The sequence below is a fragment of the Oncorhynchus kisutch genome, linkage group LG3 (genome assembly GCF_002021735.2).
Source record: "Oncorhynchus kisutch isolate 150728-3 linkage group LG3, Okis_V2, whole genome shotgun sequence".
Classification (NCBI taxonomy): Eukaryota; Metazoa; Chordata; class Actinopteri; order Salmoniformes; family Salmonidae; genus Oncorhynchus; species Oncorhynchus kisutch.
The window spans coordinates 19,328,985-19,342,090 of record NC_034176.2 but is presented as its reverse complement, the minus strand read 5'-3'; the positions used below and the strand labels follow the sequence as shown (position 1 = coordinate 19,342,090).

General features: G+C 40.9%; 1 protein-coding gene across 3 annotated transcripts; it reads right to left on the bottom strand.

Moving 5' to 3' along the window:
• Positions 1–1,525: 1,525 nt before the first annotated feature.
• Positions 1,526–10,440, bottom strand: LOC109876817 (annexin A1-like). 3 transcript variants are annotated; one of them, XM_020469198.2, is made up of 13 exons: positions 10,369–10,440; positions 9,495–9,554; positions 8,516–8,606; positions 8,104–8,198; positions 7,803–7,916; positions 6,549–6,639; positions 6,380–6,459; positions 6,226–6,282; positions 5,994–6,087; positions 3,326–3,421; positions 2,876–2,934; positions 2,440–2,562; positions 1,526–1,947 (listed from the first exon to the last, which is right to left on the bottom strand). In XM_020469198.2, the coding sequence occupies exons 2-13, from the start codon at positions 9,540–9,542 to the stop codon at positions 1,888–1,890; spliced, it is 1,008 nt and encodes a 335-aa protein (XP_020324787.1). In that variant the 5' UTR covers positions 9,543–9,554; positions 10,369–10,440; the 3' UTR covers positions 1,526–1,887. The 3 variants fall into 3 exon arrangements, with proteins under 3 accessions (XP_020324787.1, XP_020324779.1, XP_031674375.1); XM_020469190.2 differs by having other exon boundaries at positions 10,299–10,420; XM_031818515.1 differs by having other exon boundaries at positions 8,104–8,606; positions 10,369–10,413.
• Positions 10,441–13,106: the final 2,666 nt, after the last annotated feature.

The following is a 13,106-nucleotide window of genomic DNA, read 5'->3' as shown; positions in this document are numbered from 1 at the left end:
CCTGCTGGTCATCTTTGAACATCTTGGCCATGTTCTGTTATAATCTCCACCTGGCACAGCCAGAAGAGGACTAGCCTCCTCTCTAGGTTTCTTCCTAGGTTCTGGCCTTTCTAGGGAGTTTTTCTGTATATCAGCTGATGTAAGAAGGGCTTTATAAATCAATTTGATTTGATTGTGGAATGTCTGTGTAGATTTTGTATACAAACATGATATTGTGGGTCATTTTGACCCGGAGGCTTTCATCTGCCTAGATATTTGCACAGGCCCAAAATAAACAAGTGTCTTTGATGTTTGTTTTTTATTTACTGGTTCTGGTTGCACTTTTATCATTACCTTTGGGAGAAAAGGAGCTTTCCCAAACGTCTCCTTCTCAGTGTGAGAACAGCAGATCTCTGGCAGACATTCAAAAATGAGCTCCAGAAAATGCTTGTTTGTGAGAAAGGAAATATTTTTTCCAAAAAGTTATTAAATATGGAGTTTTGAAATCAAATGTTCTTCTATTTCTTATTTCTGTAAGGTCTGACAAGACTAAATAAAGTATTGGCTGTTTTTACGGGATTCTTTGACTCTTCTTGAGTGTGTTTAAACTGTGCGGGTCAATCTGACCCATCCCACAATGGACATCCAATTTTTTCCAGGAAACCACAAGGGTTTTTCAGTTTAATCAAGACTCACACATCTTTCTCTGTTTAGGCCTAATCAAAACTGTTATTAGTAGCCTACTATATCTGTGGTTCATGACACGGAATTCCTCCATGACCGTGAGAATGTAGGCCTACTGTTTTGAAATTAATACGTTTGAATGTAATTTCTTTACTTACATGGTTAGCAATTGTTATTGATTAGACCACCCAGGTCCGAACAAACACATATTTTCGTAAATTTTTGCCTCTGAGATGGTTCCATAGTTTTATGTTGGAATTTGAATTAGGCCTATGTTAGTAAGATTAAGAAGTCAGTTTGTTCAAAACGTGTATTCTACTCTGTCTTCAAGAATGGCCTACATGTAATTGTAGTCTCACGTGACCATCCTTCCAAATTATGTCTTGCTATTGTAGACCTTGTCTTGTTTTGCACACTTTGTACAAAATAATAAAATGCAGGACTACAAGATATTTCTTAACGTAGCTCTTTATTAGCTAGCTATAACTGGCTTGTTCACGTCTCGCCAACCAGGATCAAACTGACCATGACCTAACCATTTGGGTGGTCTTAACCAATCATAGCACAGTATGATATGGCGGTAAAATGCATCCAATTACAATTCAGTATGTTTACACATAAATTACAGACCTAATACAAATAATTACATCTAAATTCTAGAGTGAGATGAATCTAATTTATATTACACAATGTCTGTTTTACAGTGTTGTAAATGTAACTCATGACATGGTCTGAGGTGGTACATTCTCGTGGGTGATTATCAAATGAACTTTCATAGACAGGCTAAATTGCAAAAAATTATACTAATAATAAACATGTTTTTTAGAATGAAAAATATATACACAGTCAAATTCAGACAATATGGATCCACATAAAAAGCTTTATTTTCACAAAGGACCAGTTATTCAACCAGGGTACAATGCCACTGTATATTCTTGGCTCACAAATGGTTAAGTGTGTGATATATTGCACTATGGAATAGATCACCAAGTCTGCTGAAGCTAGGCTAAATTATGCAATGCTGCTTAACATGCTAACTGTGCTTATTGCTGTTAGCATTTAGCAAAAATACATCAGGACTGCCATTTCAGATAGTTGTCATGAACCATTATATTTTGCATTTTGGGAAGTGCACATTGAGGCATTGGAGGGGAATGTTTCATCATGTACAGTTTTCTAAAATGGTGTGAATGCCATTCTTGCTAGGTGAGAGAAGAGAGAAAGTTAGCTGTCACTTCCACACAAGGCCAGTAGGATCTTCTCATAGTCGCCATTGGTGTCATTCTAAGGGGGTAAGAGACAAGAGGCTGTATCACAACCGGCCGGGATTGAGAGTCCCATAGGGCGGCACACAATTGGCCCAGCATCGTCTGGGTTTGCCCGGTGTATGCAGTCATTGTAAATAAGAATTTGTTCTTAACTGATTTGCCTAGTGAAATAAAGGTTAAATAAAAAAATAAAAAATAAAATAAGAGTTACTCTACAAAATATAAACATTTTATGTTGACAATTATTTTTCAGATGCCATATTTTCCCATTTCACACATGGTCAGTCTTCTATCCTATCTCAGATTGGACCCAGAAATCTGAATACTTCGTACAATCTGATGCATGTCCTTAAAACTCTGGACCCCAATTAAGCCTAGTCCTGGATTTAAACTCATTCTCAATGGAGGATCTGTTGAAATAGCTGTTTAGTTTAGTACTATGTGCTTAATCTGGGTCGGGGAAACAGTTCCTTGTTTTTTTTACTGCTACTTTGAGATGTTTGCTCACCAGAATGTCCTGATAGAGGGTTTTCCCAAACGTCTTCTTGTACTCCTGTTTGATCCGGGCCATGTCCACTTCAGAACGGCTCACCATGACATGGGTCAGAATCTTGGTCCTGGTTCCTTTACCCTGGGGTATGGCACAGGCACACAAACTGAAGATTTATAACCAGATGGTGCTAAGTCCTTAGCTTGAACCGAGATCTGTTTGTGCTTTCTTGTACAGTATTTGCATGTTCTTCTGTAGATTGTCAAATCTTAAAACAGGGTCGTTTTCTTTAGGTAGAAAATGGACTGTAACAGGTACCTGGATTTGTCCAATAAGCAACACTTAATTTCATATTTAAAACATTTTCTGTTGCATACCCTAATGAACACGACCCAGGGCAAACTCTTATCTGGCACATAAAACGCACTGTAAGTATGTTTAACAGTAAACAGACCTTCATGGCCAAGTTGAGTCTCTCAGCAAAGAAAGCAGGCTTGCTTCCAGCACATTTCACTGAAAGACAGATATCAAAACCAGTCAGATGACATCATAGAGCAGCATAGACAAGAGGCAGCATTCCCCAAAGCTGTCGCAAGGGTATCGGAATGGCCATGAGGTGACCAGTGCATTGCAGGAGTTGTAGTATAGTGAATTTGCCTTGGATAATGTGCCATTCCATCTATTTAAAAAGTTATTATTATTTTAGTCTTGAGAGATAAATGTTAATTTGCTCACAGCATGACCTTTTTCTGCATGAGGAAAATGAAGGACATAATGTAATGTTACAGGGCTGATGCCCAGTGAAGAGTGTGATACAGCAGAAGACATGGATTGAGGGTGATGCACAGATTATATAAAAGACATTGGAACATTACTAGGCTTGGTCCTGGCAGTGACATCTCACCTACGGCAGTCAGACAGTTCTCAATGTCTCCCTTCAGTTCCAGGTCGATAGCCTTTGTCACATCCACCTTACTGTACTTGAAGTACTTCTCAAACGCTGAGAGAGAGAGAGAGGGAGAGAGATGTACTTGAAATGTTCAAACAGTATCAAATAATTTGTGGTTGCACGTGCGTGTTTTCCCTTTTTCATACACTGCACATCTAGATTGTGCAGTGATGACAAAAATAAAGAACCCTATAGATAGGGCTACAATGTAATTAACTGGTGTTGAGAAATAATTGTGTGTGTAATTAAATAATTATAATAATTTGGTGGGTGCTTATATTTTTTCTATTGCTCAAATAAAGAGATTTGAGCTAATACTTGTTAAATAATCAAAAAGGTATGGGTAAAAAAAAATTGACACCCCTAAAGATGATTTTACGATGACTAGATTAGATGAGTTTATTAGTCACATGCACAGGGTCACAGATGTAATCGTAGTGTACAGTGAAATTCTTGAGCGTACGTAAATGTTCGTTGGGGGGGGGTGGGGTAGAATATTCTTAGGGGAGCTGCAAAGGGGCAGGAGGGGGAGCAGGTAGCTGCCTAGTGACTATTCAGCAGCCTGATGGTCTGGGGGTAGAAGCTATTGGTCGGTCCGACAGTTTGTCATAATACTACTATACTGCCCGCGTCTCAGTAATGGAAGCGGGGAGAACAAGCTGTCTTGCTTGTCTGAGGTCCTTGATGATCTTCTTGGCCTTCTTGCAACACCTGGTGTTGTAGGTCTCCTGGATGGCAATCAATAAGCACCCAATTGTACGTTTGGCTGAGCGTACCACCCTCTGTAGAACCTTGCAGTCAGTGGCGGTGGAGTTGCCGTACCCGGCCATGATGCAGCCTGACCGTATGCTCCCGATGGTGCTCTTGTAAGAGGCTGTGAGGGTCCTCGGGCAAATGCCTAATATATTCTGCCTCCTGAGATTGAAGAGTCGCTGCTGTGCCTTTTTCACCTCGATGTCCGTGTGGATATGATAATTTCAGCTCATTGGAGATATGTATACTGCAATCAGTTACTTTGTTTTGCTGATATTGGGGGAGAGGATGTTTACCTGGCAACCTCCTGTCAGGGTGCCTACGTCCTAGGCTGTCTCGTCCTGGTTGGTAATCAGGCCTGATACTGTCATGCCGTCTGCGAACTTGGTGATGGAGTTGGAACGGTGTGAGGCCACGCAGTCGTGGGTATACATGGAGTACAGGTGGGGACTGAGGACGAACCCTTGAGGGATCCCTCGTGTTGCGGATCAGTGGGGTGGAGGTAATGTTGCCTATCTTCACCACCTGGGGCGGCCTGTCAGGAAGTCCAGGAACCAGTTGAATAAGGAGTTCAGTCTCAGGGTTTTGAGCTTTGTGATGAACTTAGAGTGCACTATGGTATTGAAGGCCCAGCTGTAACTGATGAACAGCAGCCTCAGATATGCATTTCTTTTGTTTATGTGTTTGAGGGCAGTGTGCAGTGCAATGGCGATTGCTGTCAGGGCGGTAGACGAATTGAAGAGGGTCAAGTGTGTCGGCAGGGAGGAGGTGATGGGGTCTTTGTGCAAAAGCAGTCGTTTAAAAAAAAAACTGCTACACCGGAAGTGTAATTTTTGGTCAGGGTGAGCAGAGCACAAGCCACTTTATCCTATGGCTCTACAGCAGGGTTTCCCAAACTCGGTCCCGGGGCCTCCCTTGGGTGGACATTTTTTTACCCCAGCTGATTAATATAATCAAATCTTGATGATGAGTTGGTTATTTGAATCAGCTGTGTAGTGTTAGGGCAAAGACCAAAACATGCACCAGGGGGGCCCCAGGACTGAGTGTGGGAAACCCTGTTCTACGGTGTGAGCCCACACGATAACCTGGAGTACTCTGATGAGAAGGACAAAGGCTACTAATTGTGTGAGTTGACAAATTATCAGACAAGGCAAGTCAATCAAAGAAACAGTTTGTCCTTGACTTAAACACATTTGCATTAAAACATTTTTTAAACAAAATCAAAAGTGGTAGAGCACTGCCTCATCTAATTGAAAAGTGCTGGGGAAAATGACTGTTCGCCACACGTTTGCCGGCCCTGCTCTCACCATTACCAATAATGGGAGGTTAGCATTTTGGGGGGGTATGATATTTATCCCTCTAACTTTCTCACTCATCATTGTTCACAATTAATTAATGATTATCTATAATCAGAGTAACATCCACATTAATATACTGGTCAGTATATAGATGATCTTTGCTACTGCAGATTTTTGGAACGCTATGGACAACTGCAAAAGTGTTGCTACAACTCTCAACAACATTTCTGCCCTCAATTGAGCAGGTGCTATTTATCGACACAGTTCAGTGGGGGAAAGTTTAAGTAGTGAGACCAGTTTCTGGAAGACAATGCCATGCTGACTTACCAGCGTTTACATATGGATACTTAAATAGGTGTGGCTAAGGCTTAAAAGGGTGTGAACGATGCTGAATGGGCTTAAACAAAGAGGAGCACTCTAGCAAGGGCATTTCTACTACTTGTCTCCTAAGTGGTTTTACAAGTTTAGCAGCATCATTTTCCATGTTTCGTCAAACTACAGTGTATGATATACCAGAAGCTCTGAGTCTGTAATTTTATTTAGCTCACATAGAGCTGTGCTGTCACATTCACCTTGGCGGAGCTGAGGAGCACTTCTGGTGGTCAGAATGTCTATGAAGACAGAGCAGTCCGTTCCCTTCTTCTTCTCTCCAGCCTCATACAGGGCCTATGGATTGATAGAGTAGGCACAGGCATCACACACACAGGGTTTAAATTACACATTGACTCTGGGTGCCAGTGTCAAACGTTGATTTCTTTAAAAATTCTGACACACACAAATACACACTCTAGCTCTCCTCCATACCTTGGCATCACTTTCAGCAAGTTCCTGGTTCACGATGAAGTCCTCATTCCTAGTACCCTACAGTATGTGAGGGAGAGAGTGGGGGCAGTGAGGTTGATTGTGCCATACTATTCATCTGAGGTTAAAGAAACTATAAATAAACACACACACACACCTTGCAGAGCGAGAGCAGAGCATTTCTGAAGTCTCCGCCTGTGTCAGACTTGATGTCATTCTGCAGCTCGTTTTTGTATTCTAGCAAGAAAAAGCCATGATTATTGTCTTGTTGTAACTATCATATCACGTACAGGACGTCTACATATACATATTCACATATTACACACCTTCCTGATAGGCTTTCTTTATCTCTTTGATCTCTTTATTGGTCCTGGAGGCCAGAATCTCAATCAGAGTATCCTCATCTGTGCCCAATCCCTGAGAGAAATAGGTGAGAGGGTCAAAGGGTCAACAAGGACAAAAGGGTCACATCAGTCATAAAACTGAGACAAAGGATTGGATTGGATGATTGGATGACAGAAACACAGAAACCCATGTTCATTATACCCTAAATGGAACAGAACAGACTGAAGCATGGCACTACCTGCACCTACAGGTCTACCACTATGCCAGACACCTCCCAGCTAGCACATAACGTTGTGAACACTGTATGTTTCTTAGAGATTGGTGAGACCGTGGTTGTCCCATGGTTATTCTGCTTACAACCTTCCCATAACTTTCTGGGAATGGTGCTGGATAGTTGTTTGGCATCGAAACATTCTCAGCACATTTTAAGAAACTTCACTAAAATTATAATTCCATTGATAGAGATCAAAAGGTCAAAGGTTCAAATCTCACTGACTGTGCCAAAATAAAAAATAAATGTGTTTGCATTATTAATGCTTAGGCAAATTAATTTCCATGTGTCCCGTCGGTGCTTGGAGTTCTAAACATTCCCAGAACTTCCCTGCAACCTAAAAATATACGTTCCCAGAACAAGACACATTTTCACTTCCGTTCTCAGAACGTTTAAAACAACATTCACAGAACCTCCCTGCAACCATTTTACCAGTCAGGGAACTTATGGCTTCGTTCCCAGAACCAATGGGAAACCAAAAACGTACGTTCCCACAACTTCCAAGGAACCAAATGTGCTAGCTGGGCTCACACACACTGCACATACACAGACTTGTGTATCGTGAAACTTAAAGTACAGTAGGTACTCATCAACCCTTTTCTTACCGTCTCCTCACATATTAAAACAGCTCCACCCATTGTATAAAGAATACAGACAGTCCCACACATTTTAAAAGTCCCACCGTTATTACACAACACTATAATAAAGCAGAATGAGTCACTATGGGTAGGGTGTTAGGAAGTGGGTGGGACTGACTAAACAGCAGAACAAGAATACAGGATGATGTCATCCCAGCGTCCTCTTTAGAAGGCAATCATTACTCTATAATTATTTGTATTATATCTGTTACCGTCTCTAGGCCACCCGAACGGAGGGAAAGATACACATTTGTTTGTATTCTAAGTAGTATTGTATATTCTTAGTAGTAGTGAGTGACTGAGTGAGTGACTGAGTGAGTGTGTACCTTCATGGCCAGTTTGAGCTGTTGGGCATCATATTGGGCTGGCGTTTTGAGCAGTGCCAGAACCACATCCTCCAGCTCTCCATTTAGGGCCGACTTCAGGGCAGTCTCCAGAGGCTGCAGATAGAGGGTTGATACACACTTCCACAGTCATACAAGTGTGTGTTTTAGCTTTCCAGGTGCGCAAGGTTTCTGGATTATGCACGTTTTGCATTGTTCCATTAGCCCTAAAGTGCGAATTCCACCCATGTGCCACCACCTGCACATGCTAAACCAAACGCACCTAGTGGGTGTCCCGTCTTACCTTGCCACTAGCCTTTTGGTAGCTAGCTTTGATCTGCTGTCTCTGGGCGTTGCTCCTCTTCACCAGCACATCAATGATGGTGTTCTCATCTACACCTACGTCACAGAGACAAGATGGAAGGACTTGTTCAATAAGAAATGTTGTTGCATACTCTAATCCATGAGCCCTTATCAATTTCTTTATGAACGTTAAGTGTGTGTGTGGCCCCGGGCTTACGGTTAGGCAGCTCTGACTACTCCCCAGCAAGAGACAATGAAAACACGGACCCGGAAATGTACACACGGTCACATTCCCTCCGAATATCCTTCTATGCTGCCTCATGTTACACACGGAGTGAGTTCTATTCACCTAAGCTTCTCTGCTATGAAACACATTCAAACATTATTTGTGTGTGTGTGTGAGACAACCTCACCTTTGGCCTTGATGGCCTTATCCAAGATGCCTGCATCCCCATCGGCACTGAAAAGCGGGTATGGAATCACAGTGCCCTGATTGAGTTGGGTCTGAGACAGAGAACAATTCCACTTAGCTGCCATGCAGTGAATCAATGGATACCTTCACAAAATGTAGAGAATAATTAAGAAGCAAAGGGAGAAACATCCCATACAAGGAATAGGGATAGAGTGGGAAAGAGAAGGAATTGTGCAGTTTGTTTCTCAGACTCTCTTTGACCCTCTCTGTTGCTGTCCTCAACATCTGTCTATTTTTCTCTCACTCTTCCTCTGTCCTCCGCCCTCCCCCTAAATTTTATCCGGCTACAAAAAGTACCCAATTGTCAAAATCACTCAAGTAAAAGTTAAGGTCATCCAGTAAAATACTACTTGAGTAAAAGTCTAAAAGTTTTTGGTTTTTAAATATACTTAAGGATCACAAGTAAATGTAATTGCTAAAATATAATTACGAATCAAAAGGAAAACAAAAAGTTTAAATAATTTCAAATTCCTTATATTAAGAAAACCAGACTGCATGGCTTTCTTGTTTTTTTTACATTTATGATTATTAAGTCGACCAGATCAGAGGCAGTAGCGATGACCAGGGATGTTCTCTTGATAAGTACACGAATTTGACCATTTTTCTGTCCTGCTAAGCATTCAAAATGTAACGAGCATTTTTGGTTGCTAGTGAAAATGTATGGAGTAAAAAATATATACATTTCTTTAGGAATGTAGTGGAGTAAAAGTAAAAGTTGCCAAAAATCTATAAAGTAAGATACCCCAAAAACCCACATAAATACTTAGAGTACTTTAACGTTTTTTTAAAGTTTTTTTTTACAAAAGTACTTTACATCACTTGCTACAAGTGTACAAACACAGCCTGGTATGTTGTTCCACATTCCACAAGAAAGAACATTTTTTTAGGCTTTCCCTCAAGTAAGTGGAACAGAACCCTACCGAGTCATCTGCCATGCCCAGATAGACGGTCTGCTGCAAGAAGGACATGGTGGCACAGGTCTGCAGAGAGAAACAGGGGGATTCAGTAATAGCCACAGTACACTATTAATAATATCCTCTATATTGACATCAAAGTCTATTGAATTTCAAAAATAATTATAGTTGAGAAGCTAATTCTTTGATGCCAGAATATGCTACAGTACCAGTACCAGACCATGCATATATTTCATCAAACTGTATTTCATGGACTCATTCCCAACACAAAAGTAAACAATGTCTCTGCCTATGATAGGCTGCCGCTTATATTGGCTAATCATCATTCCATAGAATACAATTATATGCCTACAACAACTGGATAAAAATGTGTATTTATGAGGGTGCACAGATTCATTATTTGTCACTGCACCATCTATTTCACAATGTTGGCAAAAAATCTGGTGGTGACCACACCTAACTGGAATCATGTAGATAGAACTCACTCAAAACTTGAACCTTTTCCTCACTTTTCCGCAGTTAGTTCACAGTGCTTTTCAAGACATAACAGGATCTGAGGTATATGGATCCGTTATAGAAAATAATGAATCAAAAATAATTCTGAAATATCACAAGTATGCCTCAGCCACAGTGGCTATCTGATATGAGCGACGTGAGTGACAAAGAAATAGGGATGTACGCATGGTAAAGTTCCCTAGGGGAACGTTACACTGCATTTAGAATGTATTCATACAGCTGTGAAGTTAGTTTCCCATCTAAACATGGTTTCAAAGTCCCTAAAAAGGAGAGAAGTGAACAAATGATTGTTACCTAGAATTGGAAGTCGAGATGCTCAATTTCCTGGAGAAGGTCTATTGAATAAAAAAAAGGGATATCTTACCAGCTAGACAAAGGTAGGGACTGTGAAACTTCTCAGACAGATTGCATGGGCCTTGGGAAGGTGCACTCATATATTTATATACATGAAAAACCCCACCTAGAAGTGGTGCAGCCCACACTCGACGCTATCATTGGACAGGCATTGCTGGTTGCGAGACTGTGTAAAACTTTCCATACAACCCAGTAAAGTTGTCAGTAAATGACTAGCAGCCAGCAGTAGAAGAAAACTGATAGATCTAACACAATTTGGTGACATGAAAACAGATGTGAAATGTTTAGTAAGGTTCCCTACTGAGATGATGTTAACAAAATCAGTATTTAATGTAGACACTGTAAATTGAACTAAAATGGGAGTTCTTAGGCTATGGAAGTTGTGCCTCGATATGGGGGACGCAATTACCGGTAGGCCAAAAGGGGTTCCCTTAAATGGGATTAGCTAGATTCATTATTGGATTTTTAAGTTCATTAGCCATTGAGTCTTGAAGGATATAAGCTATAAATAGAACCTATAAATGAGCTGCGTTACCCATGAGAGCCCAAAATATAAACTAGTTTTACTACATTGGTTGTAAACAATGTAATTGTAAACAAACACTGTAGAGCTTCAAAACATGGTTAAAACTATCACTTTGAGCTCATGTATAATCCTCCTTTGCAGCTGGTGGTAAAGGGTGTGGTTTACTAGCTACCTCTTGCGGTTGTCAAGGCCACAAGACCGTCTGCGACCTGACACTAACTGTAAGCTACCTGTCCAACTTGTTTGAACATTCCAATGGGGATCTTTGGACAAGTTACTCAGAAAGATTACACTACAACCTCTCCAAAGCTACTCTTACAGATACTTTTGAAAAACTAAATGATTACTGAATTACTTGAGTTACTTTTAAATTCAGAAACATTTCTGTTTTCAATTCAGCTTTGAAAAAAGGTGCATGTTTAAGTTTGTTCCACCTGAGCGAGTCTGATCACAAGTCAGATGACACACCAAATGCATTTGATGGATCCTTTTTGTCTTCTTCTAATGCCTCTTAAGGGATAACGAATCCAAAATTTCACTGAAAGTTATCCAATTGCGTTACTACATTTTGGTCATCAAAAAGTTACATCACTGATTTAAATTTGACAGGTAGCTAGTAACTGTAACGGACTACATTTAGAAAGTAACCTACACAACCCTTTCTACCTCAGGGATGGGCAACTCCGGTCCTTGGGGGTCTGATTGGTGTCTCGCTTTTAACCCAGCCCAAGCCTACACACCTCCGATAATCAACTAATCATGATCTTCCGTTTAGAAAGCAATACATTTAATCAGGTGTGTTTGCTAGGGTTGGGGGGAAATTGTACTTGCCCATCCCTGGTCTACCTATTTCATCATCAAAATAACTTGGTTACTTGTGTTATGGCTTAATCGACGAAAACTATTAATAACCTATCAAACAGATTCAGAATATGCCATTTGAGTGTTATGAGAATCATTACTGAAGAAAACTGATCACTGATAATTTTATCTCAGCAGGGTTGTTGTGAGAAGCTCTGTCTCTTTGAGTAACAAGACTATCAGAGATATAGCAAAATAACTTTCACTGGCAGGACTGAGGTGCAGACAGCTTCAGAAACAAACATCACCAGATCAGAGCCCCCCCCGGTGTTTGGCTGGGAACGCTGTGCCTCATGGACCTGCTTCCCTATTCCCCAGCTGAGTGCCGTCGCCAGGCATGAAGTGGAAAGGATGGTCTCGGGTTCCAGGGTAGTAGTGGTGGGGCTTTAGCAGCGTGACTGCGCATCCAGCTTCACATTCTTGGATCCCAGCCGGTACGAGATGGAGAAGTTGAACCGTGTGAACAGCAGTGCCCATCTAGCTTGCCTGGAATTGAGGCGCTTGGCGGTCAGTTTGGCAAGTTTGATGCCATTCCATTTGCTCCGTTCCGGACATTATTATGACCCCTTTCCTCCTTAACAGCCTCCTGTATCTGCCATGTAGCATGATTTTGTCTATAACATGAGCAGCTCAGTATGTTTCGATAATCCTTGCTACTGCTGCTTTAAAATAATATATATATATATATAACGTTAGACATGGAGATCTGCAAATGTGTTGCTAATGCTCTCAACAACATTGCTGCCCAGAATTTATGTGATGACTACTTTATGCACATTGCCAGTGTGAACCGGAGTGACTTGACACAACAACGGGCCAAACAATGTGTAGCTAGCTACAAACCAAATGGAAGCATTCATGCATGTATACGGGTAAAGGTCTAGCTACATTTTCAGATATTATGTTCCTAATTTTGTCAGAAATACATTTATTGCTAGTTATAGCCCAATGTGAGCTAGCTAGCTAACATTGAACCTAGTTGCAGATTTATACTCCAGCATAATGCATAGTGGCTGGCTATAACAATCCATTTGTCCTGTAGATAATGGGTTGAGATTATGGTTCATTGTTTAGCTAGCTAGATAAAAAAAAGATAATGATTACATGACCCATCAAGTTAGCCAGGTGTGTCTGGGGTGATTATGGCCATCTATTGTATTTCATGAACATGTGTACATGTCTAGACAATAGTGACCCATCAATTTAGCTAGATGTGGCTGGGGAGGTGGTTATAGCATTTATTTCACATGACCCATTAATTTAGACAAGTGTCTGAGTAAGCATCATCTAATATTTATACAATATTTTCATCTGGACACTTTCAAAGTCAGATTAGGATATATGCCAAGGACTAGATAAAG